The sequence below is a fragment of the Pogoniulus pusillus genome, chromosome 2, assembly GCF_015220805.1.
Source record: "Pogoniulus pusillus isolate bPogPus1 chromosome 2, bPogPus1.pri, whole genome shotgun sequence".
NCBI lineage: Eukaryota > Metazoa > Chordata > Aves > Piciformes > Lybiidae > Pogoniulus > Pogoniulus pusillus.
Window position 1 is genome coordinate 39,756,095 of NC_087265.1, and position 24,942 is coordinate 39,781,036.

General features: G+C 39.6%; 3 protein-coding genes across 3 annotated transcripts in view; 2 read left to right on the top strand and 1 right to left on the bottom strand.

Annotated features, from left to right (window-relative positions):
- Positions 1–1,732, top strand: part of TTN (titin) — a 251,282-nt gene extending 249,550 nt beyond the window's left edge. Inside the window, 2 exon segments of the mRNA XM_064166084.1 lie at positions 43–336; positions 458–1,732. Coding sequence (XP_064022154.1) covers positions 43–336; positions 458–756 — 593 coding nt within the window. The 3' untranslated portion in view covers positions 757–1,732.
- A 5,206-nt stretch (positions 1,733–6,938) lies between these two features.
- On the bottom strand, positions 6,939–19,157 carry PLEKHA3 (pleckstrin homology domain containing A3). The gene is made up of 8 exons (XM_064162012.1): positions 18,843–19,157; positions 14,778–14,894; positions 13,498–13,653; positions 12,675–12,811; positions 11,547–11,711; positions 10,391–10,434; positions 9,737–9,852; positions 6,939–8,742 (listed from the first exon to the last, which is right to left on the bottom strand). The coding sequence occupies exons 1-8, from the start codon at positions 18,880–18,882 to the stop codon at positions 8,615–8,617; spliced, it is 903 nt and encodes a 300-aa protein (XP_064018082.1). The 5' UTR covers positions 18,883–19,157; the 3' UTR covers positions 6,939–8,614.
- On the top strand, positions 19,064–24,103 carry FKBP7 (FKBP prolyl isomerase 7). The gene is made up of 4 exons (XM_064162023.1): positions 19,064–19,492; positions 21,011–21,162; positions 23,306–23,439; positions 23,746–24,103. Exons 1-4 carry the CDS (start codon positions 19,287–19,289, stop codon positions 23,905–23,907), a joined length of 654 nt encoding a protein of 217 aa, XP_064018093.1. The 5' UTR covers positions 19,064–19,286; the 3' UTR covers positions 23,908–24,103.
- The last annotated feature ends 839 nt before the right edge of the window (positions 24,104–24,942 follow it).

Below are 24,942 nucleotides of genomic sequence, written 5' to 3' on the forward strand. Positions count from 1 at the left end.
GACATTATTGGTTTTTCCTTCTATGTTTGCGATGCTCTCCAGCTCTAATTGAAGAACCTCCAAAAGAGGTAGTATTGAAGACAAGTGGCGACGCAAGCATGCACGAAAGTTTTTCTTCTCAGTCCTTTCAAATGGCTTCTTCTAAACAAGAGGCTTCATTCAGCAGTTTCAGCAGTAGCAGCATGACTGAAATGAAATTTGCAAGCATGTCTGCCAAAAGCATGTCCTCCATGAAAGAATCTTTTGTAGAGATGAGCTCCAGCAGTATTGTGGGGAAATCTAGTATGGCTCAACTGGAGAGTTCAACTAGTAAAATGCTTAAATCAGGTCTGAGAGGTGAGCAATACAATTACCAGTAGAGTTAGTGCTTCATTAGTGCTGTAGTTCTCACAGTACACCTGCTGAATGGTTTGGTGGAAATAGACTAACTTGGTATTTCTTCTCCTGTTTTGTGCAGGAGTGCCACCCAAAATTGAAGCTCTCCCATCTGATATCAGCATTGATGAAGGAAAAGTTCTCACATTATCTTGTGCTTTTTCGGGTGAACCTGCCCCTGAAATAACATGGTACTGCAGAGGGAGAAAAATTACCAGTCAGGACCAGCAAGGCAGATTTCATATCGAAACCAGTGAAGATCTAACCACCCTTATCATCATGGATGTCCAGAAGGACGACGGTGGACTTTATACCCTGAATTTAGGAAACGAATTTGGCACTGATTCTGCCACTGTGAATATTAATATTCGATCAATTTAGGAAGCTTGATCTGTATTATTTGCACTTGTCTTTTTACAAGTGATTCATATATGGACTGAAATATCTGATATGTATATATAAAAAAAAAAATATATAATATTTTTATACCTACCTGAATAAGACAAAGTCCAGAGCTATACATTATGACTTATAGTCATTACCAACCTAAGAATTTTAAACCTTTTTTTCAGTGACATGTACATACTGTATATAGCCGATGCTAACGGTTATGAAGTTTTGTACCATTTATTTTATGACATTTTGAAACGTAACTTTTGGAACTAACAGTTGGTAGGAGAAAGTTTCTTAGCAAACGACTACCCTGCTCAACATTTAATTTGTGCGCCTCAACTCATTGTTGATGTCTAAGAATGCCTCAACAGGTAGAGACGCTCCCTGTTGAAGATTACCTATGCCTAAGAGATGATACTGTGCATAGTATTTCATACATGCACACATACCTATGTTGAATCAGAAATGTAAGGCATTGGTGATGTTTGCAATTACCCTCCTGTAAGCATTGCTTTAATGTTTTACATTGGATCTGATTATGTCATAACTTCCATACCTGACTGACAATTTTTGGACAAAGTGCACGCGGCCAGCACTTTGTTCGCCCACTCTCTGTGTACTGTTTCTGACATACTGACTACCTGAATAGCTTTAAAAAAGTAACATCACCTGGCCATCCCCTAAATCAACAGAGCTATTTAGGTACTCAAGTGCAGCAGCAGTACCCCCTCTCGGAGGTTCGTAGAGTGGAGTGATTTGAGTTTGTGTGGTAGTATTAGACACCCAGTAGTCAATTCCGGGCAATTAAGAAATGAACCACAGTTTGAAAACAAACTGTTGTTACAACATCAAATACTGCCCTACACTTCAATTTGCTTTAGTTCTCCTAATGTAGTAATAGATCTTGTTAGCTGTTGAACCTCCTTGAGATAGAATTGTTCATTTGAAATAAAGCATGCTTTCAGCACCATAAAGCCTCTGCCTCCTTGTTACTTTACTATGCTTTGCTTTTACATGTCCTGTGTTACACTACAGAAAAAAAGAGTTGCTGAAACAGGCAGCCATCTATCAGAAGGAGCCTGGCCACCAGTAAGTCAATCAGCTGTAAAAAAAGTCCTCATTGACAAAGGATAAATTCTAGCACATACCTAAACATCGTACTCTTCTTACCCATCTGTTAAGTGAATTTCCACTACACCCAACATAGATAATTGTTCTCTCTCCTCTTTACAGCTTGTGTCTGCTGAAGGTGGTTAAAAAACTGCCATCAGCAAAGCCAGCTATTGTGTCCTTATTTTGGCAGCTGCAGCCAGTACAGACTAGTTGACCATAAGTGCCTATTAAGTAAGCAAGGGCCCAAACCCATCAGTTCTTCATCCCTCAAATCAGCTGACATACCTATAGGAGTAAAGTCTCTCTTCACAGTCCTGGCAGGAATCACAAATCCCATGCAGGCAGGTCACAATTTTGGTTATCTACTGGAAGAGTAAGAAAGTCAAAGAAGAAACTCTCATCACAACCTGTGAGCAGATGCAGTGTTGCACTGCTATTAGAGTTTCCTGTAAGTGGAGCAGGAGCATTAGTTATCAACACAATGCATCTCTATGACTCGCAGCATATTGCTATTAAAAAGCAGCTCAGAAATAGTGAAGTGGATAACGTGTAAAAACCATGTTCTAAAAAGATTCACTGTAGAACCAGGCTTTTGTTTTTCTTTTTTCAATTCCTTGCATACTATCATAGAATCAGTCAGGGTTGGAAGGGACCACAAGGATCATCTAGTTCCACACCCCTGCCATGGGCAGGGACACCCGACCCTAGAGCAGCCTGGCCACAGCCCCATCCAGCCTGGCCTTAAACACTTCCAGGGACGGGACCTCAACCACCTCCCTGGGCAACCCATTCCAGGCTCTCACCACTCTCATGCTGAACAACTTCTTCCTCATGTCCAGTCTGAACCTACTCATCTCCAGCTTTGCTCCATTCCCCCTAGTCCTGTCACTCCCTGATATCTGAAAAGTCCCTCCCCAGCTTTTTTATAGACCCCCTTCAGATACTGGAAGGCCACAAGAAGGCCTCCTCTTCTCTAGACTGAACAGCTCCAACTCTTTCAGTCTGTCCTCATAGGAGAGAATGCCTGCTGAGCATCCTCGTGGCCCTTCTCTGGACACGCCCCAGCATGTCCACATCCTTCTTGTAATGGGGGCTCCAGAACTGGATACAGTACTCCAGGTGGGGTCTCACAAGAGTGGAGTAGAGGGGGAGAATCACCTCCCTCGACCTGCTGGCCACACTTCTCCTGATGCAGCCCAGGATCTGGTTGACCCTCTGGGCTGCCAAGTGCACAGTGCTGGCTCACGTTGAGCTTCTCGTTCACCAGCACCCCCAAGTCCCTCTCCTCAGGGCTGCTCTCCAGCCAGTCCCTAGCTATCCAAATTATACAGGAAAGGTAATAACAGGGAATGAAACAAGGACTAATGTAAAAATATGAATTTCAGAAGAGCTTAAGTTTTGGTTCAGGACAAAGTCTGGACTTCTTCATTGATGAAACCAGATAAATTCAGAAACAATCATAAAGATGGAAGAGCTTAAGACTATGTGGTATTTATTCCTTAAGGAGGAAAGCGAAAAGTAATAATAAGTTTTTTTAAAAGGACATTCAAAAATAACAAGGTTTTTCAAAAGGACATTCTTAAAGCATCTAAAGGAAGGAAAGAAAGGGGAAAAAAAATCAAGAAATCTTCTCTTGCTAATTCCAGTAGATGCTTAACAAAACCCAAAAAACTCAATATGAGACACACAAAAAATCAAGTATAGCCTTTGTTAACCAACCACTACATACACAGACATGTAATAAAGTTAACACTACAAATGCATTAGTCAGAAATAATAGCAACAGACAGCACCTCCAGATTTAAGCATGGACTGCTCTGCAGTAATGCTGCTGGAATCTTGCTCCTCCATGACCTCTGCTGAGTCTGAACATAATTATGTGATCAAGAGGAAAGCTCAGTGGTGTGGCAGTTAAGTAAATTCATTCTGCCTTTACCTCCTAGCACACCTAACTAAACAGATGACTCTCTCACATGCCTAAATGCCAGATTTAAAGTACTTACAAAGTCGCTGAAGCACAGCATCATTTTACATTCCAACCTGCTGAGCCAGTACTTTTTCACAAGACTGCCAAGCAAACACTAATATAGAGAGACACTGATAAAGTTATAGCCTAAAGCTTGAATAGTCAGTTTCACAGAACATATGCCTAAACAGTAATATTTTCTGAAACAATATATTAAGCAGTCTTTGGGTAAAAAAAAAATATATATAAAATGAGTTATTACCATTTCAAACAGATTCAAGTCAGATACTGGAGCTTTTAACCGTGCAAGCTGACATTTCCTCTCTTTAAAGCTAAAATTTTACTTCATTATATGACCAAGTTCAGAAAAATATCTGCCACTGATGTGTTAAGGCATTTAGACTTCTTGTGTCTGATGCACAAGTAAGAACACTTTAACAAAGCTCTGTGAGCTACTCTGTAATTCTGCTCTAGGGCTATATGCTGTCTATCCTTTTGTATTTGGCAGCTTGAGGAAAGTAACTGTGATGGTGGATAGCCATAACGCTAAAAGACTCATTTTTAACATTAACAGACAAGTAATCTTACTCTTAGTTAACTATAAAACTACATCTTAACATTGTGTTTCAATTTTTACCACTGCCTCTGTTTTCAACTGTTCCATTTAAGTGAAGAAAATTGTATGAAGAGAAAACAAAAACCTCGCACCTCTGATAAAATATTAAAACTAAGTCTTCTCAAGGTTGTTGGCTCTTTCCATTCATCTGTTTGAAGATGATAATATTCTAAAGCTTAAAAAGATTAAAAAGAATATTAATCAGCATACTTAATATCTATTTTAAAAAAGGAAAAAGCCCAAAAGCATTAACTCAACCAAAAATAAAATCAGTCATTCCCACCCTGGACCATGTCATAGTACTAACAGCGGTGGTGCAAAGAAGAAAGGTTAATAGAGAAAGTGAGGTATTCACTTTGGCAGGTCAGTATACCAGTCACAGAATTGACCAGGTTGGAAAAGACCTTTGAGATCAAGTCCAGTCTATCACCTAACACCCTTGAATTAACTAAACCATGGTACCAGGTGCCTTATCCAGTATCCTTTTAAACACCTCCAGGGACAGTGACTCCACCAAATCCCCAGGCAGTACATTTCAATGGGCAATCACTCCCTCTGTGAAGAACTTTCTCCTAACTTCCAGCCTAAACCTACTCTGGCAAAGCTTGAGGCTGTGTCCTCTTGTTCTGTCACTGGATGCCTGGAAGGAGACTGACCCCCACATGACTACAACCTCCCTTCAGGTAGTTATAGAGAGCAGTAAGGCCTCCCCTGAGCCTCCTCTTTTCCAGGCTGAACAACCCCAGCTCCTTCAGCTTCTCCTTGTAGGGCTTGTGCTCCAGCCCTCTCACCAGCCTTGTTGCCCTTTCCTGGACATGTTCAAGCATAACATCTTTCTTTAATTGAGGGGCCCAGAACTGGACACAGTACTCAAGGTGTGGCCTAACCAGTGTTGAGCACTGGGGAAGAAAGAATTACTTGCCTGGTCCTGGTGGCCACACTACTTCTGATATAGGCCAGGATGCCACTGGCCTTTTTGCCAACCTAGGCACACTGCTGGATCACATTCAGTTAGCTGCTAACCAGTACCCCCAGGTTTCTCTCTGCCTGGCTGCTCTCTAGTCATTAAGTCCCCAGTCCATGCAAAAATAAGTCAGACCCACGCAAAGTAATTATGTAAGGTACTTCTACAACTGTAACCAAAGCTTTGTGGAAAATGCTACAGCAGCCTACAGAGTGCACTGAAAAACAGAAGTTACAGAAGTAGTCAAAGCAGCATTTATCACAAGAGACTATGAAACATGGAAAAGAAGACATTCTTAAATCCTATCTCTCAACAGGATTTAAAGTATTACCTTTGACAGCTGAACCTTACAGTCTTAGAGATGCCTATTTGCCCCTCTCTTTGACAAAACTGAACCAGGCCCATATTTATTTAGTTTGTTTCAAATGCATCCATAGATACAGTTGTGTCTTCTCTCATGCACATTGGTTACAATAGCCAGGATATGGCAAGGCATGTAGTGGTGCATAAATAACCATGATAGTAGTGTCCCACCATGGGAAATGAAAAAAAGAAGCCCACCACCAGACAGTGAAGCAGAGAAACAGCCTGACTTACTACATACTTTCTTGCAAAATATTCTGTATTGTTCACCCAGACTTAACAAATATCACAATGCTAAATAAATTAAATTCCTAAATGACAACTAATCACTACTGTATATACCAAAGATAACTCAGTAACTACAGTGACCATCTCCACTTAAAGAATATAAACAAACTGCACATATTTAAGTGATAAATATTATTTTTTTAAACTGTTTCAAATTGATCTCTTCACAAGTAAGTGAAATAAAAGAGCTTCTAATTACATTTTATGTTGAGGTTCAACTCCTGTTTTCCACCACAAAGAACGATAAGATTAGGTATTGCTGCCAAGTCCCCTGAACTTGAAAATGTAAGAGCACCCAAGGTTGGGGTCTTTTTTTAATCTTACTACACAGGGATCATCAGGATTCAGCCAAGCAACTATCACTACGAGAAATTACTTCTTATCTCTAAATGCCAGGAGTATGATGGCATATCATCTCCACTGATTTTGTTGAAATACATTTTAGGATTTTGCCACAGTTTGTCACAGGTAGACGAAAGAAAAAGGCAGATTTCACTTTAGCAGGAACATGATACAGATGTTCAAAGCCATCAGTCCAACTTTAGTGACATGGAGAAACTCAAACCAGTGCTGAAGTCATTACCTACAAGTTTGTGCTAAAATATAACTTTTGTCTAAACAATCCTATCTGCAGCAGTTTTAAAAATTATTATTTACTAATATATGCAATAATCAGTCTCAGAGTGCTTTTTATGCAACATGGCTTCTGAACTGTTTTCTCTGTAGCAGTTCAAAGCCAGAAAAGGGTATTTGCTAATGTGATGTGCGCTGAACACTTCTCAAACTGGCAGAAATCTCAGTGAAATTTCAAAAATCAGCCCTAAAATGGCCTGTGATTCAAGACAATACTCTCATTGCACTTTGTAGTTTACACCTCTGACCACCTTCTTTAATAGTTTTATAATTGTCACATACAGAATATATTAAAACATTCAGAAAAAAATGTACAAGCATGTGTGTGGTTGATATGCATATGCAAATGCTTCTTGCAGGCAAACTGACAGAACTGAGCACAAATGACAGCTCTGACCTTGTATCCACAAACAAGTTTACTTGTACAAACCACTCCATTTGACCACGACAACGGTTTACAAACTGGCATTTTATGCATGGGCAACAGCTCATCTGTTTTTGGCCCCATTTTGATTTAGATAGATAAACATTCCAGAAATTTGTAAGGAAAGCTTCCATTCCATTCCATCTGTCCTTGCCAGCCTGCTTCAAAAACACCAAATTATTCATATACACAAGAGGAAGACTAGTTAAACCAATTTAAAGAAGATTTGAGTATAAAAACAGATTTTGGTATGTGCTTGAGTGCAAAAACCCTGTACATTTACATAACAATTTTGTAAATCAAAAACAGTAGATGGCTTGCTTAAAGTGCTCTACAGCTAAGACTTCATAGACCAAGTTTATCTCTAAATGAATACCTAAAAATTGCCCTCCCCCCCAACTTACAATGCTAACATCAACAACCTTATGGACCAAGGTGCTAGTAGGCACTGTTATACTATATTACTCATTAAGAGTCAGACTCCAGTCTCACAGCTCATGAAAATTTACACTGAAGTAACTGAGAGTAAAATCCATCTCCTGGTGTATACCATCCTTGAATGATATAAAGGAGTTGCAAAAACAAAAGCTCCCTTTTGTATAAATACATCATAAATAAAATAGGTATAGACAAATACTCGTTACAGCAGCAGCTTAATGGTCTAATATTTCAGCTTTTGCTTTTATAATACTTTGTTAAAAGCACATCTTGAAGTGAGTATAGTAAATTTTAACAGTGCTGCATTAGCTACTTGTGATGCTACACACCCCAGAAACAACTTATGCACATTGTGAAGCCTTTAGTAGATCTTTAGTAGTGAAAGTAGGTAGAAATTTTTGATGCAAAAAAGAATAAATAAATAAAAATTATTAAATATCCAATGTTTGGTACAAATGTTTCATATTAAGTTATTTTTATACATTTATTTAGAAAAATACACTAAATATTTCTACTTTCATTGGCTAAAAATAAGGACCGGATCATGTATATCCTCGTGTTTTTAAAGAAGGCAATGTCAGTTACTATCAAGCTGCCAGAGTAGACCCATTGGTGCACATTCCACAGCCCTTCAAAGTACCAACTGCAGGGCTAATCACAGCTCCTTCTGGATGGCACAAGCTGTATTTTCTCAAAAGAAATTAAACCTTTTTGCTGAAGTTTATAACCTGCAGGTTTGCTGATGTATCAGTCAGACCTTCACGCTTCTTAAAAAGAGCTACAGTTACAAAAGTGGATGCTTATCTGCTAAGCCATCATTTGTTCCAAAAAACACACATTCAAACTGTGAAATATTAGGAAAATACTCTTGCAAATAAACAGTATAAAGATAAAATACACTTCAAAGATAGTTTTATGTAATTCTATAAAGTGCAGAGAAATCCTTCTAAAAAGGGAAATGACTACCTCCTATAACAACAGTATAATTACAGCAGCTTTTGCATAGCATTATTTATAGAAAATTGAATACTTTCAGTTTCTTCAGGAAGAAAAGGATGAAAGAGTCTCTTCCAGTTCAGATCTTTCCTTCAACACTGATGTATTTTCTTCAGGAATGCTTGATGATACCAGATCTCCATTGACAGCACTTCTAGAACAATGAGCAGATCCTACGAAGACATCAGTAAGTACTTAGTTTTTAACTGAAAAAAAATTCCTTAAGTATTTTAGTTAGTATCACGGCTAAGAATAACAGATATGAAGGGTATTCACTTAGTAGTTTACTTTTTTTTAACATATCTGTACATATATACACACACACCCACAATATGTGAGCAGTGGAGAACCAAGGAAACAATGTGAAAAGTGCAAACTCCAGCTTCATGAAAAAATGTAAAGCCTTAGTGGCTCTTTGTGCTCAGATGGGCTCTCAGCAATGCACCACCCTCAGGTTTTTTTCAAGTAAGGCAATGGGTGCTCCAAAAGGAAGCAAGACAAAGCAAAACTAGTCATGAAGAACCAGTCAAGTAGAACTATGCAAGTTTAAGTCCCCCTGAGAGGAGTCAGGATGAAGTGAAAATGACAGGAAGCTTCAAAAGGAAAAGCTGCAGAAGAATTGGCTATGAAGTGAGCAGGCTCTTCTACTCAGAAGGGAATAATACTCTCATCACAATATCATTTTTTTTTTTAATTTATTATTGTCAAGCTTGCACTCTTTCAGAACAGTGCTCATCTCTACAAAAGGCAAGCAGCCACTGAAATGAACCATCTTTCTGCAATGCACCAGGTGGAAATTACTTCCCACCACTCACAGGGGTCACAGAAAGAATTTGTGATAAACAAGCAGGTGTCAAACTTAACAGTGCTCCACATCGCTTACAAGAACACCACTCATGTAAGACTCTGCTAGAACAAACATCCCTTCATCCCTTTTCTGGTTACGTCTCTCTCTTGCCAGTAGTCCCACTGATTTCTGTACAACTACTCCAGCTTTAAAATCCTTTTCAATATCAATGAAAGACAGCAAAAAAGCAGCCACATAGCACAATTGCTTTCATTTATAATACAGGAATCTTACAACCAAAACTTTGCATAACTAAGAAACCTATTTTCCTTGTGCTGGACTAGAACAGCTACTGTCAACAGATACAAAATAAAACTTACTCTGAGAATCTTCAAAGGGAGTATCACTGTAAGATTCTGTATCAGAGTACGTTCTTCTGCGCCGCTGTGAAAATCTATGAACGAATGAAACTGGTTCTTTTATGGAGTGATTATTCCTAGAAAAGAAGTGAGATCTATTAGCAGGCAAAATCTTCAACAAACCACACAAACTTCACATACTTTAAAATTATTTTGGTGCTTAGCCTAAACTGTTAGTCTCAATATTTTTCACTGTACTTAAGTAAAAATTGTACAGTCAACAGAATACTCTTAATTTTTAAAATTGCAAAGCCTGAACACTGAAATGAAGATGTAATACAATCCTTCCATGCAAAAGAAAATATCTTGAGAATTTGAAATACTACCCCCAAAAGACTGCTAGTGTTTCAAGCTAATTTCCATGCCTAAATTCATGAACTTGTTAGAACAAACCATTTGCATAACGTTTCTACCATGAATAAGATTTTACAGTGTATTAGAAAGAGCAGATGTATTATTTGCCACCCACATTGATACTCTGCATCTTTAGTTTTCAAAATTAGATGAATCTTTTCTTTTTTAACCCAAAGAAATAACTTTCACTTTTTTAATGTTAGCAGCTTCGGGGAGATTTTTTGAAACATAAGAAAAAAGCATAGTAAAACATGAAATTACCTATCTGAATAGCAAGGGCCAGGGTGACTAACAGAACGCTTCATCTAGAGGGGAAAAAAAATCCAAACAACAAACCACACCACAAATGTCAAAAACTATTTAGAATAATATGCATTTTTATATTAATTGTTACTCTATTTATAGTCTCTACAGAGAGTAGTATTTTTAATGAAAAGCAACCATTTTTAGTTAAAAAATTCATTTAAGTATATAGAAACTAATACGGAAAACAGTTTACTGCAAAAATGCTACCTAATTTCTATGGAATTCATTCTCTCTTGCCTCAGAATTACTCATAGAGCTATCTGTTAATTGCTACACAGAGACAAAGACATTTTTCCTCTACCAAACACCAGCTTAAAATTCCCCACTACATAATAAAGCCAAACTGTGTCTCGTGTTTCCTTGTGGTTCTTCTGGTATCACCGTCAAAGCTTTACCCATATCAAAGAAAGTTCTTAATTAAAATCAGTAATGATCAGCTTTGTAAGTAAACAGACTGAAGAGGTAAGAGATCCAAGTGAAAAGGGGATTCACACAACACAACTCCAAAATACAGCCTATCTTAGAATCTATACATATGCTTGAGACAAGATTTAGGACGATTCCACATACAATGTCCTTCTAAGAGAATCAATCAGTAGTGAAGAGATAGGCAAGTAATATCTTGACCGTTACTCACTTTTTTGTTAATTAGGGGCACATCAGCTTAATACAAACATTATAACTTATGTACACCAAAAAACATGTTATCTTGCTGATGTGCTTTAAGCCACACAGCACATCTCCAATTAAATGGAGGCAAGGTTGTGAAATTTTTTAACTCTGTATACAGCTAGCGGGTCTTTTTAAAAAGAAAAAACAACAACAAAACCAAAACTCAGCTAAACTGGGGAAAAGTTAACCCTCACTCATTTATGAGATCTTAGTACACTACAATGTATCACTTACTGACAACTTGTTCTCATTATATCAAGTCTAGCAAACAAAGACTGTGAGTGGGAAATTTTTTACTTATGCTCAGGACCAGTACTGATGATAATAGAATCAAGATTCCAACTGCTGACATCATAGCAACAGCACAGACTCCTGCCACCTTTCCCCTCATCCAACCAATAGTATGACACTTAAAAATAGTATTTCAAAAAGTCTAAACCATTTGGACAGGTGATGGTGACACTGGAGAAATTAAAGGATCTGGGTGAGGCAGCTGGAACATTTCTGGCTTAAACTTGGCATTAGCAATCTTCACACATTCTTCAAGTGTTGTAATAAATGTATTACATGTGGCACTAAGCAAGGAAGAGGCTTCATTCATGTTCTGAAAATAAATGAAAGCACAGGCATAAGCAAGAAATTGAAAGCTGTATCTACAAGTCTCCCTCTAGCACCACACCCATACCCACTATTTTCCCTCATTACCACTATGAACTTTTATTTCCCATTTTATTTAATCAAACATACATTTTCCAATAAGGTTAATTTAAACAAACAAATGTGACAGCATTGTAACTTCTTTCTGACATCTGATTTTTTTAGAGTATCAGCCAACAATGCCATTGTGTTTTTACTGCAAATTCTGTCTCAAAGTGACTAGAAGCTGTCAGAAGAACATTGACTAAAACAAATGATTTGCAGGAGAACATGTGCAAGAAGCCTAGAGGTCAGTTTTACCTTGCTGTAAACTGACAACAACTTGCCATGTTTTGACTAACCATCAACATCTTGATTTGCCCGATACGACAACAATGTTGTCCATTCCCTGCTCAAGAGCAGGAAGAATGAAGTCATTGATAAACTTGCAATACTTTCATTCGAAAGCAGAAATACTGGAATCATTTTTCTTATGCTTATTCAGATACATTTAACTATACCAAAGGTTTCAAGTGCCTGTAACACTAGCTTTCACAGATAACAATCAATATTCTCCCATACAAGGAAGTAAAGAATGGACAAGCAAGGCTGTTTCAGCTACTCTGCCCATGACAGAGATGGGAAACAAGACAAATTATTGCATAGCTCACATGACAGCTGTTCTGGCCTTTTAACCAAATGATTCCACAGCACAATTGCTTCCTAGTGCATGCTGCAATTACAGTTAAATCATCCAGATACTTTACACATACATAATCACTGTTAGTATTATTTATGTACAAGCACTCAAAGACTGACCTTAGGTTAAATCTCCCAGTATCAGGGAGATGAAAAAGGCATAAGATGGCAATGGAAACTTGAGCTTTATTATATAATTAGTTTCTCCAACAACATTCTAGATGTACTGTACCTCAATGCTGGGAGGAGAGTGAGTCTCATCATGGTGAACAAATTCTTGTATTGTATGAACTTGCTGCATTAAAAGATCACAGTAGAGACGAAGTTCAGACATTTTGGTTTTAAGAGACTCACTGGTCTCACTTATTTCTGGAAAAAAAAAAAGCCAAACAATTTATTACATGCAATTTATGTAGACATTTTAGTTTTTAAGCACTTTTCATTTAAAATTTAAATATCAATTAAGAAAACCTTACTTAAGCTTTCGCTTAATTTTGACAAAAAATGGATTCTGCACAGAGTCAAGAACTGTACTTGAAGCAGACAGTTTTGTGCTTCCGGATAACTGATGCTAATTTACTGACCACTAGAAAGAAGCACATTACCAGGAAAGATGAAGTTGAAATCCTTCTTAGGAGCAATGTAATGTAGAAAAAACATCAGTGGAAATTATTACACTGAGCTCTCTTAAGAGAAATGACTGGAAAAATAAAAGCCAAACACAAAAAAAACCAGCAAAAAACAGTAGTAACTAGAAAATGTTTTAAATCAAACCATCAGAAATTAAATGGGATTCACAACAGCTACAAATAGTATGCTTGTTCTTGTAACAAGTCACTGGTATTTCAGCTTCATAAGATAGGTAAGGTCAATGGTGGTGATCTTTAATTCAAACATCAAGGGGAAATTTACCATATTGATGACTAGAAATAACAATTATTTATATTTAAAGACAATCATACTGGTTTCCCACAGAAATATCTGAACTATCATTATCTGAAAATGAGAATGTGTAAAAATGGTAAGATTGTATATGCTCTAAGTAACATACATACCTTTTTCTTTTTTTGTTCTGGTATCTGCTAAACAGGCTTTTGCACTCCCCAGTGCTACCAGCCACCTTTGTCTTTCGGCTGCATTAACTGCTTTCATGTAGAAATGCTGTTCCCCTGGGATGATTAGTTCCATTCTTGTGTTGTCTGTTGCATGAACTTTTGATAGAGGAGAAAACAAAACCACCACAACCATTTTTCATTGGTGGGGGGGAGCAGAAAGGCACAACCTCCTCCCTATCTCCCCCCACCCCTCAATCATTATTTATCAAACACAGCAAATCACAAGATATCACAGCTAAAAAACAAATAGCCCAATGCTGCTCAATCCTTCTCCCCAGGATGCCTTCAAGGAACACAAGAACAGTGGACAGAATCAAGTAAAACGAGGTTCCCTTTCTGTGTTAACAATACACTGTGCATAAGTCTGCAGCAACTGTTGTACCACAAACCTGGTCTAAATAAGATAAACTGAAGAGTTTTGTTGCAAGGACAAGTATTTAGAGGAGTAGGTTGAAAACTGAATCTGCCTTCTAGATGAAATCTGGCTTCATGTCATAAGAGTCCTAGAACTTGCATGGAATTTGATGCTACATCTTTAACTGAATACTCCGAGTTTCATATTGTCAACCACAGTTCCTCCAACCCACTCCCCACTAGCCATGGATCCAGCAGATGGCACTAAATCCAGTCTTCAACTATTATCTTTCCTTCTTAAAAACGCAATGACAAGCATTGATGGGTATCTATAAAGAGGCCAAGCAATGGACAGTTAAACAATGCCTTGCTATTGGCCAAGGAGGTTCACCTACAGCTTAGGATACACTGAAGGCTAAACTCAATCTGACACAAACAGCTGCTAACAGTGACAGAAGTAAAAATGACTCAGGAAATCAAGACTGGTTTATAACAATCTCTTCTTTTGGGTCACTTCTGCTGCTCTTCTGAAAAAATAGCATTCATGATTCATCCTCACATCCCTGGTCACAAGAGGGAAAAGCAGCAGAACTAAACAACCAGTCGAGGTAACTTCAAGTATAATCCATATGCATACAATTATTTAAAACAAATTGGAAAGTGTGGTAGGTTCTAAATCTTGAAACAGAGCTGTGATTGTTAAAACCATTCTGTGTTTGTCTTCATAATTCAAATTCATTATTCTTTGTGAACTATGAGGCAGTCACATAGCACTCAAAACTTGTAAAACAAAAGCTGTATTGGGTGACCTTTTCCATCTCCCTGGCAGATAAAACTTCCTCAGGCAGAAATCAATTAATTCTTACCTTTTATTTCACACACAGCCATCTTTATACTTCCTTTGCTGCCTTTGCAAACATCATCCTGTGAATCGTAATATGACAATATCCCATTGTCTAAAACAAACCACCGAGGCTGCCAGCCTAGGGAAATAAAACATATGAAAAGGAACTTTTAGTGTAATTAATAAACAACAAATCAAATTCAGCTCTTTGACTGTTAGAACTTTTACTAACAATGCAAACACAAAACTATTCTTGTAACATACTAGGAAATCAACAGCTTGTGCAGTCTGGAGACCAAAACCACACCATAACCAAACTAACATTATATGAATAGGATATTTGACTCCCATTCTTTTCCAATGCAAGCATTTAATTTCTCATTATGTTCCATTACAGCAAAAGAAAACTTCAGCTGTCAAGAAATCCTCTTTTGAAGGTTTCCTGATCCAGGTTAGCTGTACAATAGGAGCAGATTATCCCTTGACACTAAACTGTAACCTCCTGTTTGACTTAAGAGTTTGGAATGACAGTAACTGTGTGGCGAAGAATGCAACGTATTTGGCAACATGGTCCATGGTACTTCCCAATCGCCATTCCAATGGAGCAAGTTGCAGCCATCCAGCAGCAGCATATTGCAACATAGGAGGCTTAATCAGGTACCAGACTCCAAAAAATCAGCTAAAGGTTTCATAATCATAGCATGATTTAGGTTGGAAGCAACCTCTAAAGGTCATCTAGTCCAACTTCCCTGCAATGAGCAGGGACGTTCTCCACTAGATTAGGCTGCCCAGAGCCTTGTCAAGCCTGATGTTGAATAGCTCCAAGGATGGTGCCTCAACTGCCTCCCTGGGCACCCTGTTTGACCACCTACATGGTATAAAACTTCCTCCTAACATCCAACCTACCTCTACTATTCTCTAATTTAAAACCATTGCCCCTCATCCTTTCAGAACAAGCCTTTGTAAACAGTACCTCTGCAGCCTTCTTGTAGGTGACTTTCTGGAAGGCCACTATTAGGTATCCCTAGTCTTCTCTTCTCCAGGCTGAAAACCTCAGCTCCCTCAGGCTGCCCTCATAGGAGAGGTGTTCCAGCCCCTCTGGATCATTTTCATGGCCCTCCTCTGAACCCACTCCAAAAGATCCATGTCCTTCTTGTGTTGGGGGCACCACAACTGGACTACTCCAGGTGAGGTGTTACCAGAGCTAGTGGCAGAATCACCTCTATTTGCTGGCCATGCATCTTTTGACACAGCCTAGGTTGCAAATGGCCTTCTGGACTGCAAGCACACACTGTTGGCTCATGTTTGGCTTCTCATCCAGACCTTTTCCACAAGGCTGCTTTCTATCACCTCATTCCCTAGCCTGTACTGATAATGAGGATTGTTCTGGTGCAGGTCCAAGACGCTGCACTTGGTCTTGCTGAACTTCATGAGGTTCACCTGGGCCCACCTCTCCAGCTTCTCCAGATGTTTTAATGCTCACATTAAGTCAAGAAAAGTTTGAACACTAACACTAATCCAAGAACTGTAAGACCAGGCCCCAACCCATCATGTCACAATCGCACAGCAAGGAAATAAATGGTAAGCACTTGTGTCTTTCAAAATACAGAATGGTAACTACAAGCAGATCCACACTGGGATATAAAAACAGCATGAAAGTACAACCATCAAGGGATACCAACTCGCCCAGGAAATATTTCAAACTCTAAGTGTACATCACTATGTATACTTACAGAATACATGCAAACAGTCATGAAATGACTGTACTTAAGACCATGCCCTGTAAAATGCAGCTCAGAAATGCACCAGTGTTGTTTCTTTCCTGCTACAGTATCTGGCAAAACACTCACTCTGTGCTGCTCTTATCTCTGAAGTGTATGTACAAGCGCTAAGTTTCAACGGCCCAATACCGACAAAAGAAACCCTATGTTAATGATTGTTCCAGTCCTGTATTAGGCTGGTATTAGAAAACAAGAATAGCAAAGGACTTTACAGACTCCAAATGTCTCACGCAAGCAAGCTAAAGAACAAAAACACCTCTGCCAATACAAAATCAGGCAGACTATTCCATTTGACAAAACATTTAACAATTTTGTACTTCTCAAATTTTTAGATGCAGACTTATTACTGGAGGGGGGAAAGAAACTAATGCTGTATTACTGGTTTGCTTTTAATGATAGAGGACACTAGATGTTTTTTACAATGATTCAGCACCAATAACAAGCTCCTTTATTTCCACTGTTAATGACAAGTATTACACCTATTTCTGGCTACAAAAAAAGAAAAAACATCAAAACAAACCTACAGCAGTAATGACAAAGTTGGTAATAACATTTTAAAATTTCAGGAGCATGATTTAAAAATAAATAAATCCATTTCTGACTATATACTGGAAATTATAGGAGGTCCTGACACCCTAACTCTGAAATGAAAGAGCAGATGGTCTCAGCTGGGCAACACAAACAGAAAGAAGGGTTCCACAGCTTGCTATTTTAGAGGGCTACCAACTCTGAGCAGGTTTGCTGTGTGCTGATTTAGCAGCCAGTTGTATGTACAACATTCAGAGGTACTGTTGTACATTTACTTATTCAATAACAGACTTCAAATGAGGAGTTTATATCAAGTACCACAAGACCTGATTATCTGTCACCTTTCGATCCAGTAACATTTTTGGCAACATAAATTAGAGTGACAATTTGCATTTTATTTTGAAAGAAAGTTGCACTCACTATTTCCTATATGTGTTTTCTCCGCATTTACTGCCGAGTGACAAAAAATACCTTATCAAACGTCTGTTTCATTACAATTGTTCTCTTTCACTGGAAGGCCAGCACATATGTCAATACATTTGCTCTGTAAAATGCAAGATTATGCTCTGTATACTTCAATTCACAGCAGCGCACACAATTCTTGTCATGTGGCCCTCATCTAACGAACTCTCACAATTTTCATAGCACTCTACATTCAAAAACCAGAATATGCTGAAGCAGACCAGCACATGTGAAGTGCTGAAGAAGGAGAAGGCAAAACAAGATATTGTCAAAGCAGTCAAACACGAGGCCTCATTAAGCATGGCATATGATCCAACACTGATCTGCACAGGGGGGGAAATCAGTCCTATTACAGCGTCAGAAGAAAAGTCTGTTTCGCAGAGACAGCACCATCGAGGCATTGCTATCTCCAGAGGAAGGCAGTATCTATTACCACTGAGGGTGAGGCAAACAAAACCCCACCTCTGAACGCAAACGCAGGCATTTGGTGCATTTTTGTCTGCAGTACTAAAAATACGATTAGTAAACTTCACCTAGAACTAGTTTATTTAGACGTTTTACAGGGTTAGTATACGGGAGTACCAGACTCAAAAAAAAAAAAACCATCCAAAAGTAAATTAAAAGCAACTCAGACTCTTACATTTATCACTTAAAATAAGTTGTAATCCTAAATGAACCCTCAAATGCAAGAAAGATCACCTTCCAAGTTTATATGCTGGAAATTAAAGCTTTTCCTGAGAGGAAATATAGGTGTAATGGAAACTCCCATTGTTGAGCCGTTAGGGGTAAAAAAGGGCTTCAGACGGCGCTTACCCGCAGCCTGCCCTGCAGGAGACCCTGACTGACCTGGCCAAGACAAGCTCTCGAGAGGTACGTCCCCGGCCCTCAGGCCCCAGTGGGAGACCACTGAGACCGCACAGGTCTGCCTGCGAGACCATCGGCGAAAGCGCCCAGGGGCCCTGCCCGAGCAGGCTGGCATCCACTCCTCACCACGCAGGCAAAAGCGCGGGGACAGCGCTGGCCACCCGCCGCCACGCAACGCTCAAGGATCGGCCCCCGCAGCCGGCCCCGGGTGCCCCGCCGCGACAGACCCCACACTATCCAGCGACGTGCCTCTAAACACAAATGGTGAATACTTTCTCAGGCAGAGCGTGAAAAGCAGCCCCTGGCCCATCCCGTGGAACGCCGCGACGCCCCCCACGACGCAGCATCAGCGCCTTCACGGACAAGGCCAAGCTCATTCCCGGCGGCCGCAGGCCCAAGCAGCACCAGCCTCCCCCTTACCGCTGCCGCCGCCCTACAGGCCCCCTGCCTACCTGCCAGGTAGTTGGTCCACTTGTACAGGACCCCCTCCATCCCTCAGAGCCCAACACCGGGCTGCATCCTCCTGCTCCGCCGCGGGGAAAGGGCGGCCGCCGCCGCGGGGATGGGCGCTCACCTCCCGTCCCCGCCGCCCGTGCTCCCTGCGCAGGCGGAGGCGGAGCCGCTCAGCGCTGGCACGGCGGCCGGCGGCGGCCCCGGCGGCGCTGTCCCACCCGCGGGGCACCTCGCGTCTCCCATGCGCGTCGCTCGCGCCGCGCGGCCCCTGCAGCCCCACTCGCTCGTTTCCTGGCGTCCCTTTCACTTCCTGAGCGCATGGGGCGAGTCCCAAGAACCGCCCACCCTGCCGCTGTCTGGGCCGGGCGCATTCCCACCTCCGGAAAGAGTGCGACGGGGAAGGCTCAGCGGGGACAGTGCCACGCCAGCGGCTTCCTCCAAACATGGGCCGCGCGTTGGCTCTGCTTCTCCTGCCGCTAGCCCTGCTAGCGACCCCGGCGCAGGCCGAAGGCGGCACGGCGGCGGCGGAGGTTAAAATAGAGGTGCTGCACCTCCCCGAGGTGTGCAGTCCGAAGAGCAAGAAGGGGGATCTGCTGAATGCGCACTACGACGGTTTCCTGGCCAGCAATGGATCCAAGTTTTACTGCAGGTGAGCCCCGAGGGCACCGTGTTAGGTTGGAAGGGAAGGTAGGCTCTAGCCCGGCGGTCTACGTGGCACAGCCTGTCCGGCCTCCTGGAGTAGCAGGTCCCGCGTACCCGGCTGAGGGGGCACACAGGGCCCGCCGCCTGTCCTCAGGCGGGTAAGCAGTGCCTACTGCTCTCTCAGCGTCGGCACGACTTGGGGGTCACGCTAGTATTAATAATTTCGACCCATCTCAGCCGTTATTTTTCTTCAGCCGAGTGTTGGAGGATGTGGGGTTTATCTAGGGTCAAAAGGGAACAGCACTAAGGGAAGCTGCAAACCAAAGTCATGCTTGAGATTGGTGGACATCACCAGTGACGGGGACCAACTGGGAGGGCCACTGAGAGCCTGCAGCCCACACCTCATATGAAAAAGCTCCTTGGCAAGGCGAAAAAAAGTAAAATGCCATCTTACCACCTACGATGTGCTGTACTGTAATCTGTGCAGAAAAACCCGGGTTTGGATAAGAGCTCCTGGCAGAGACGCTAACTGTTCTAGACAAAAACTTGAGTACCATGTCTGCAGAGATAGCATTTTGCGAGGCAGACACATCACATTAGTGGTTTTCAGTCTTCACACCTCTTCCTTTTTGCCACAGTGTTACCTTTTGCTTTTTCAGTTTGGCCCATCTGTCTCTCCTCAGACGCTTTCATCTTCATTTAGCTTGGTTTGCACAGAGACAGCTGTGCAACAGCTTTTTTTTTACAGTGCCTTGGTTTTAATGGTGGTGCATCCTATTAAAGAAGTAGAACTGAGCCTATGCAGAACTATGGACAGGAGTCTTTCCATCAGGTAGCCAGCTCATTCTTCACCTGTATTTGAAAAGATCTTCCAGTGACCTAGCTTCTTACAAAATTTTGATTCATTTCCCTGACCTGTATCATTTAAGAAGAAAATTAACAGTACCATTTTACTTGCATTTTTTTTCCTGTTGAAGAGCACCTATAACTTTTGAGCTTCATGCTGTGCAGTTGCCATTCAGTGCAGCTCCCATTCTGGGTACACATCATATGACCAGATGTTGGGTCAAGCACTGAATATTAAAACTGGACAAAGTGGTGCATGAGCAAATGGTACTGCAGCAAAGACTGCTAGGTCGCCCCAATATATGCATGTGTGCTCCATCCTATCCCAACCCATAAGAATGTGAAGACATTTTCACATTCCAGCAGTGAATTGATTCCAACGCTCCTCTCAGACTTCCTGCAGTGGCACCTTGTTTCTGGTATGTTGTGTACATGATCAGGGAGGTTGGATGCCTTTGTAATGAGCTAGGTTTTTTTCCCTTTGTTTTTTTATTTTAAAAGGCTGCCCCCATACACATCTCAAGATTTGACAAATCTATTACAAGAAGAAAAACACTTAATAGTCTATATTCTTGCATTCTGATAATATACTGTATGTCTATAGTGACTAATAACTGATTTGTTTTTATATTAAAAACATATTGAAATACTGTTACACACTCACATTTCTTTTTAATAGTCGGACACAAAATGAAGGTCATCCAAAGTGGTTCGTTCTGGGTGTTGGACAAGTCATCAAAGGGTTAGATATTGCTATGATGAATATGTGTCCTGGAGAAAAACGCAAAGTGATCATTCCTCCGTCACTGGCATATGGAGAGCAAGGATACGGTAAAAAAGACTTTTTAATACTAAACTTTTTTTATTCTCCTTTGTTTTACCTTTTCAAACCTGCAGTATTGTAAATTATTGTTGGAATCCTATGCAATCTAAGCAGTCCACACTCAGGTGCATTAAAATTCAGCACATGGCAGCTTTTTTTCCAAATATTGCCATAATACAAAGAACTGACAGCCAAAGGAAGATCTTCATGATTAATATTAGCATTTTTTTGTCTTAATCTATTATATTCCAGTCATGTTTAGTTTCTATTACATTCCTCCTACCTGCTTAGCCTTTTAATGACGTTCTGCATCTTCTGAGCAGTCCACTGCATGCCACAGAATTAACCTTAGTAGAAATAAGTCATTTAAAGTACTGCTTACATTATGGATAATGTTATCACAGAATGGTAAGGGGTTGGAAATGACCTCTGGAGTTCATCTTGTCCAACCCCCATGCTAAAGCAGGTTCACCTAGAGCAAGTTGAATAGGAACACATCTAGACAGGCTTAATATGTCCAGAGGAGACTCTACAGTCTCTCTGGACAGCCTGTTCCAATGGTCTGTCACCCTCAAAGTAAAGTTTTTCACATGACATACTATTACAGCACTAACGCTCATGCATGCAGTCTACTTCAAAATTAAAAATTGCAGTCAGAATTTTATACAGGGTTTTTGCACTCAATTGTAGATAAATTCAGCTCTGACTTGCATGTGGTAGTTTCTGTGAAAAGGTAGCTCCTGCTCAGTAATAATGTCTTTGTAATGATACGACGTCAGAATTCCAAGCAACAGTTATGTCTTTCATACAATTCCATTCTTAGACAGTGAGATTTACTAGGAATAATCTTTTCTCCTTGAGCATAATGTGTAATGAATAAGTCTCATAACAGTAAGAAAAAAAATCTGACACTAGTGTTAACTGTTTGTTCTAGGTAGCACTTCAAGAATGCGTTGTTCTCCTGCAGCATACCTGTCCTCTGTCTCAGCATATTCCTGCATGCTGGGAAAGATGCCTGCTTAATCTTGAATTAGAAAAGATGCATGTGGCTTTCTAAATCTTTACATATCTTTCCTTTGTTGGTATGTATATTTGCAAACTACTGCTACTGAATTCTAGTATCTTTCTTCTGTAAGTAGTATATAAACATTATTTATATTCAGATATCTTTAACACTTTTAAAGTTTTAAAGCTTGAAAGATTAAAATGTTTTTAACTCCGAAACCATTATTTTTTACTATGGATATTTCAGATGAGTAATGTAAACCTATTTCGTTTATAAACAAGTAGATTATTCAGCTTTTCCTTCCATTTGTGAAGGACAGGCAGAGGCTTTGGCTATGAATAGAAGCAACTTGCATGTTCACATGGGAATTTTACACTGCACGCGTTCTTGGTTTTTTTTATTTCCTTTTAGATCTTACTACTTTTTTACTGTCTGTCTTCACTTCCCTTTTTTGCCAGATGCTTACTACAATGACCTGTGTATATAGACAGCAGAGTTTTTATTTCAGATATCAGAAAACGTTTTGACAAAGGAATAAGAAAGTCTAACACGGTTTGGTTCTTTAGGGCCTAGACAAAGTGTTGCAGTACTTTTTGGTTCATTGGTAAAGTTTTTTTGGTGGTGATGGTGGGGCTTTTTGTTTGTTTATTTGTTTTTTAGCAAACCACATTATTTCTTTCTAATGAGATTTATATTTTAAACATTATTTTACTTAAAGCCCTTTAACCATCTGTATAATTTATAGTAAGTTGGCAAAACCTGATGTTACCTTTTTGTTTCTTCACACAGGAAATACATATGAGCATTGGTCTATTACTTGGAACCTTTTAAGTCAGATAGGAAATATTTAGTAAAGGCATATATCTTAGAATCAATCTTTTAATGAGACCCATCATACAAGACAGTGGTTGAAAAAGAACTTTAGAAGTACTTGGTTTTGATGATAGCATAAATCATTCTCTTAATTTTTAAAAATACCTGAATTGATATGAGCAATGCAATTTTGTTTGCATTTGTTTGTCTAGCTGTGTAATACCCGAATTTAGAGTTTAATCTGAATATTAACTCAATGCTTTACATGTGAATTTGTCATGTGAACACAGTGTCTGATTTCTTACATGCTTTTTTTATTCTTTTATTCATAGCACAGAGTAAAATTCCACCCAATGCAACACTGATCTTTGAGATTGAACTTTATGCAGTAAATAAGGGACCTCGCAGTGTTGAAGCATTTAATCAAATAGACAAGGACAGTGACAAGAAGCTCTCTCAACTTGAGGTAATAGGATGAAATTAATTTGAAGTAAGATGTATAAAACTATAGGTATAGTTGCATCAGTGGTATCTTTACATGAACTACCTTTGCTGCAGCTGATGCAAGGCTTCTCTATGTTTACATAAACTACACTGTACAACATTGACATTTGCTTTGATTAATACGTTAGTGTGTTTCATACTTGCTGGGAAGCAACTTAAACATTGTGGAGTCACAATAGCTTACATATATATATATCTTCTGGGGCATATATCCTTGAAGATTGCTGTTGGATACTGGCATAAAAGCCACTTTTTTCTTTTCTTCTAGATAAGCCAGTATTTGAAAGAAGAATTTGCAAGAGATGGCAAAAAGCGTCATCCCTCAGTCCACGACGAAATCTTAGCTGATATATTTAAGAAGAATGACCACGATGGAGATGGTTTCATATCAGCAAAGGAATACAATGTCTACCAGCATGATGAACTCTAAGTACCTTTAAAAGTTTTGGCTGTTTTCATAATATTTTGTCACAGAATTTGTTTGTTTTGGTTTGTTCTTTTGATAGCATCATCTTTTTATATCTCTTAGGGTGACCGTAAAGATCTTATTTTTAACATTCAACTAATAAAATGTGTGAGGTATCTCAAAAGAAAGAAATAAAATCAGAGAACACCATGATCTGTTACTAGTGATTCTTGTCTCATGCCCTAATTTACAGTATTGCTAGGCCATTTCTCATTTTCCAAAATACAGATGAAAATATTTTTTCTGTCCTATCAGGCACACAAATATAGTTCCAGTACCTGTTGACATAGAGCATAACTTCTCAATCCTCTGTAGAATAAAAGGGGAAAACAGAATCCTAGGTATGCAACTGCTAAACCTCTTCAGTCTTCTAGGCTGGCTTGGAAGAATGGCTGTCTGCAGCAAATCTAATTATGAAAGGCCTTAAAATAAATGAACACTTTAAGGAGTGTAAGGGTAAACACCATGTTTTTAGAACAATTAAAAACTATCTATTTGAGGTAATATTAGACAGGCATCATGTCAGCTTTTAAACTTTGACTTTGTAAAATTAGTAAGTTAGCTAATTTCTTCAGCAGTACTAAGTTAAAAATCTACACTATCATGATTTCCTTGGAAGAGGTGGAAGATGATGTGAGATACTCTTTTAAAAAGTAAGTAATTACTTGGGCATCATTCTGGTTTCACTTTGGAAAAATGCAAAATAGCGATAGCTAATAGTACTTCAGGCCAGTGGACTGTTCTGCAAGTGTCACTGTAATACTTGTGTATATCATAGTTTTCTCACATCAAAACCAATGGGTGTATTTATTTCCATATGTAATAATGGGATGTAAACGGTGGAAAGGGCAACGCACGTGAAAAAAGCTTCCATACCCAGGTTATCCTTACGTCCTGGTTTGAGTTAGAACTAATTCTGCTCAGCAATGTCACTTTTCAGCCAAGTCTCTTCAGAGAGGCTACTGTTTCTGAAGTTAATGGCATATGTTTGCTTCTAGA